The sequence below is a fragment of the Elephantulus edwardii genome, unplaced genomic scaffold (assembly GCF_000299155.1).
Source record: "Elephantulus edwardii isolate Elephantulus edwardi_28Jun2011 unplaced genomic scaffold, EleEdw1.0 scaffold00164, whole genome shotgun sequence".
In the NCBI taxonomy this organism is placed as follows: domain Eukaryota; kingdom Metazoa; phylum Chordata; class Mammalia; order Macroscelidea; family Macroscelididae; genus Elephantulus; species Elephantulus edwardii.
In genome coordinates this window covers 6,343,279-6,348,453 of record NW_006399914.1, presented here as the reverse complement: position 1 = coordinate 6,348,453, position 5,175 = coordinate 6,343,279, and the positions used below count along the sequence as shown (strand labels likewise).

At 43.6% G+C, this 5,175-nt stretch overlaps 1 protein-coding gene across 1 annotated transcript in view; it reads left to right on the top strand.

Moving 5' to 3' along the window:
* Window positions 1–271: 271 nt before the first annotated feature.
* TRPM7 (transient receptor potential cation channel, subfamily M, member 7) overlaps window positions 272–5,175 on the top strand; it is a 160,006-nt gene continuing 155,102 nt past the window's right edge. The window contains 1 exon segment of the mRNA XM_006895330.1: window positions 272–487. Coding sequence (XP_006895392.1) covers window positions 485–487 — 3 coding nt within the window. The 5' untranslated portion in view covers window positions 272–484.

Sequence of the window (5,175 nt, the reverse complement as noted above, 5' to 3'; positions counted from 1 at the left end):
GGAACAGAGAGACAAGTCGGCGGACTCCCCGCCTAACTAGCCAATGACGATCTGAGAACACCCCACCCAAAGCGGGAAAGGGTGGAGAAGCTCGTGCCCGGCGCGCGCGCGCCCGGGGCTAGCGAGGCGGAGGAGGAGGTCTGGCAGTGAGGGAGCGCGCGCCCTTCACGTGACCTGGCCCGCGGGCGGCGACGCACTCAACGCGCCCCTCACGTGGTCTGTCTGCAGCCCCGTCGCCGGCGGAGGCGGGCGCGGGCGCGTCCCTGTGGCCAGTCACCCGGAGGAGTTGGTCGCACAATTATGAAAGACTCGGCTTCTGCTGCTAGCGCCGGAGCTGAGTTAGTTCTGAGAAGGTTTCCTTGGGCAGTCCTTGTCCGGCGGCTTCTGCTGCCGCCTCCGGAGACGCTTTCCAATAGATGGCTGCAGGCCGCGGAGGAGGAGGAGGTGGAGTTTCTGCCCTTCCGGAGTCCGCCCCGTGAGGAGAATGGTACTGAACCCATGCGGGCCACGGCGGGCAGTGGTTCGGGCGGCTGCGGGCGGGGAGGGAAGAGGACCGGCCGGGTTGGTGTATGCGGGAACCTCGTTCCTTGGAGCCTACGACCCTCCAGTTGCCTTGGTGGGACCGGACTGCGGTTCATTTCGGGGTGTAGGGCGCAAAGCTGGTGGCAAGTCTGGCGCAGGTGCCCGTCTTGGGAATCTCCTTAGCGGAGCTCGGGCTCCGCGAGGCCCCTGGAGGCGGCAGCGGCGCGAGCCCCGGGAGTACCTGGCTGAGCCTAGCGGCTGCAGCGCGCCACACGCAGGGCTCAGCCTTCAAGCTCCGCACTCCTGAGAGCATGGTCCCCCTGGCGCCAGTTACTGCCAGATAAGGGAGCCAAATGCTCAGCTCAGGTTCCGGATGGGAGAGGAGGACTGAGAGGGAACCAAAAACAAGGGGATAGAGGACAGAGTTTGGAGCTGTGCCTTGTTTGCTGCGCAGCGGGTTCCACTCTACAGCTATATTTTCTTTTTGGAACCGGAGGGGAAGGATTTGACAATGTTGACGGTAGATCTGATTTAGAATTTACTTTAGCAAGATTTAAAGTTTTTTATTAGAGTGTTTCTGTAATTACCAGAGCTGCGGGTTACATGTCAAACTACCTCATCCCTTGCCCGAGGGAAAAGGTTAGTCGTATTTTAAACCAAAGGTACTGAGGAGGCAGTTCCCCTGCAGCTGTTGGTAGCGGTGGGCACCAAACTAGAAATTTCTTACAAGGAAAGTAACTTAGATCTGAGACTTCAAAAACAGAATAAGTGTTAATGATCAGTACGTAAACTTGATATTCTCTGTGCAAACAGTTCTCCCTCTGCTGGAGTTTGGCAGGTTTATTTTTGTCCAGAAGCCAATCCAAGTGCCGTACAAAACTGAAAGCAGGGTTTTAGTTACAACACGAACGTAGCTATACTTTGACTACGTATTGCATCTTCCCATTCTTTTCCATCACTCTCTTTTGTAATGTAAAGTTGGTAAAGGGGGCGGGGAACCATTGTACCTTTCTCCTAAATTTTAAAAGAAAGAAATTGTCAATGCTAAATTTTTAAATGTATTACTTAAATGAAATCGACTTACAGAAATCTTGTTTATTGGTGGTGGTTGAATTGTATAGTGCCGTTTTTCTTAATAAAAGCACATCACTTTCTTTTTAGAAAGTAAATTGTATTTGTACTTCAATGTTAGGAGTAAACGCTGATCCTTTAGAAAATGGAAATGAAATGACAATTTCAAAGCCATTTCTGTTTAACTTTTATTAGAGCAACCAGACATCTTTGTTGCTCTTTAAAGATTATAATTTCTTACCTCCTTCTGTCTGCACACTTTGAATTCAGCCTTCAAAAAGTACGTGGTCTGTTTCTTCTGTTTATGTTGTCCTTCCTTTTATGTCCAGACTTTTCAAAAATAGCAGATGTTGTGTACCGTAGAGTCGGAACCAAACCATAGTTGACTCTCCAGTGGTTTTTCAGAAGCAGTTAATTGAACAGGAGGAGATTGCCGATCCTTCTGCCGAGCAGTTTGTGGCGTGCATCTCTGCCTTTGGGATGTGCGTCTACATAAATAGTATTGGCTTTTGTGTAGATTATCAGTTTTGGTTGAGTAAAACTTGGTTCTTGAATAGACATGTTATCTATAAACATGTAGACTCATTTACAGATTTTTAATCTTCCGGGAAAAATTTTCACCTTAAAAATTGAAAATATGAGTCCAGTTTTGTATTTGATGTACCTTGATTCCTGACTGTTCTTACAATTTCTAATCAAATTCTTGAGAAACCTTTGGATAACCCAAAAGCCTTTGCCATTCAATTAATGGTGATCCACTGTTGAGTGTTGGTCCACTCAACTTCAGGTCAAAACTCAAACTCTTGCCTTTGAGTTGATCCTCCAGCAGGTTTCCTGAGGCTGTAAATGTACAGAAAGAAATTGCCCATCTTTATCCTGTGGAGCCACTGGTGAATTTGAACCACCAGAGAGGCATTGCACCTTTGGATTAACAGCACAGCTCCCTACAGACTACACTAACAAGAGTTCCCTACGTCTGTAATGGAATCTGAACTTTTCCTAAATAGGTTGGTTTTGCCCTGTAATTCTTTTTTTTTTTTTCTTATTTTTGTGTCAGTGTACTGTCAAATCAGATCTGACTGGTACAGGAGGAGATTGTCCCTTCTTCCCCGGCAGAGCATCTGGTGGTTTCGAACCATGCGCCTCTGGGATTGTAGTTGCAGCTCCTTGCCACTAGGCCACCAGAGCTCCCCTTGCCCTGTAATTCTTAAAGGATTTGTTTCTTATTTTATGATTTGACACTTAAACCATAAAGATTTTATAAAGTGTTTCAAAAAGCTTTGAAACAGTGTAACCAGCTGACCTCAAAACAAAGCAAAACCAAATCAAGAGAAGTAAGTAAAAAGTTGGAGTAGGAAAAAAATTTGTAAAAATTATCTATCATAGCTGCTAAAAGTAGTTTTATTCTTTTGACAATCATTTAATACTCTTCTGTTTGTTTGTTTTCTGACCACTGTGCCAGGCACTCAAGTGGCAAAAGTTTATTAGACAGGTGTCTTTAAAATAGTCGATAGTCTGATTACAGCAAATTCCAGGATTTTTTTTGATTGTTAAGGCTCATCAGTCACTGGTGTTGAGTTGAATCCAATCATAGGTGCGAGGCTTTAAGTTGTAATGGGACAGGACTGCCCTTCTTTCAGCTACAAAGTAAATGGTGGATTTGAATTGTCAGATGAAGTACTAAACCTTTAGGTTAGCAGTTCAGTTTGCTACAGATAAGGTCACTAACATTTCATAGTTGCCCATTTATATTATGTACATTTGCCCTAACTTTGAAATGCTTGAACCTACTCATACTTGCAGCAGATACTTATCAGTTATCTTAATTTGTACATGCAGCTTTTAGATCCCTGAAAAGACTTCATTCAGGCTTTGCACCAAAACCAAACCTACTGCCTCATGGTAGAACTGCCTCATAGGTTTTCCAAAGCTAAATCTTTATGGAAGTAGACTGTCTCTCGTCTTTCTTCTGTGGAGAAGCTGGTGGTGAGAATCACCAGCCTTTTGGTTGACAGTGGATTGCCTTAACCACTGCATTACCATACCATTACCATTGAGTTTGTTCTAACAGATGGTGATACTCCACTGGATTTCTAAGACTGTAAATTTTTCCTGGAGAGATTGCCCATACTTCTCTTGCAGCTGGTAGATTTGAACTGCTTACCTTTTGATTAGCAGACCTAGACATCAACCACTGTGCCACCAGGACTCTGATCTAGCTCTAAAGTAAGACTAATTAGAAACTGTGTAGACCCATTTGAGTTTACCAGCAAATCAGACACAGGAACTGATTGTGTTTCTAACCTGACATTTCCTGTGTTTATAAAATATCTTATCTGTCTTTTTGTTGCCCAATGGGAGATATATTACTTCATAAACCATTTAGGGAATATCTTCTCTGTTCGAGGAATTTGTATTATTTAATATTCTCAAAACTCAGAAGACTCAAATTCAATTGCTGTCAAGTCCAAATCAACTTATAGCTGGTCTTCCATTGGGTTTTCAGAGGCTGTAAATCACTCAGGATTATATTGTCTATCTTTCTTCCTCAGAGTCACTGGTGGATTTGAACAGTCAGGCTCCATTTTTGGGTTAGAAGACTGCTCACTAGGACTATGCCACCAGAGCTCCCAATTTCATAGTCTAATTGTCACATGCTGTTGAATTGATTGGGGCACATTGTGATCCTGTCAGCAGGGTCTGAACCATGAACTACCCTTTGCTATCCTCACAGTCTCTAATATGCTTGGACCGTTGTTACAGTCACAGCATCATTCTGTCTTGCTTAGGCTCTTAGATTGGTCTCGCATGACAACATGCACAAAGTATGTATGTGAAACAAAGTTTTTCACCATCCTTGCCTCTAAAGATCACCCTGGAAAATAAGAAGCATGCAAAAAAGCAAGGATAACGTGATGCTGCATGGATCACCGTGGAAGTACAGGATAACCAGAGAGTGAGAAAAGCATGTGTAGGTAAACTTGCAAGGAAATTTGTGAGTTTTGTAGCTTCACAGAGAATTGAAATTAACATGAAAATAGAAGGAACATTGACTTGTTTTACTATCTTGTAACTAAGCTTTAGAAGAGTATCCTTATTTTGTTCAGGAAACTGCTATACAAGTCAAGTATTGTATATGGTTTAGAAGGAGTGTGGTTTGGGATGAAACTAGCTTGATGGAAGTGTGTTATAAAGATAGGCCAGGTCCAGATTTCTGAGGATAATGGTGGTGATTGTTCGATGTCATCAAGTCTAAGGGTAGTGTTTGCTATATAAAAGAGTTTTGATTTTATTTTCTAAAGGTTAGATACTTATTTAAGGAAGTTGCAGAGGACAGATTGACATTTGGTTAAGCTAAAAAGAGAGAGACATGCAGGAAAGACCAATCCCTGAAGAACCTCAGGCTTGGAAAGATGGAAGGTCAGAGGAGAGGAAGACCAAGACGGGAATGTGATTGGTTGACCCAGTGATTAGCAGTGGGCTTAAGTACAGCAGAGAGTGTGAGGATGGTACAGGATTGGGCAGTTTTGATCCTTGTCCATAGGGCTGTTATAAGTTGAAATTTATTTGATAGCACATTAT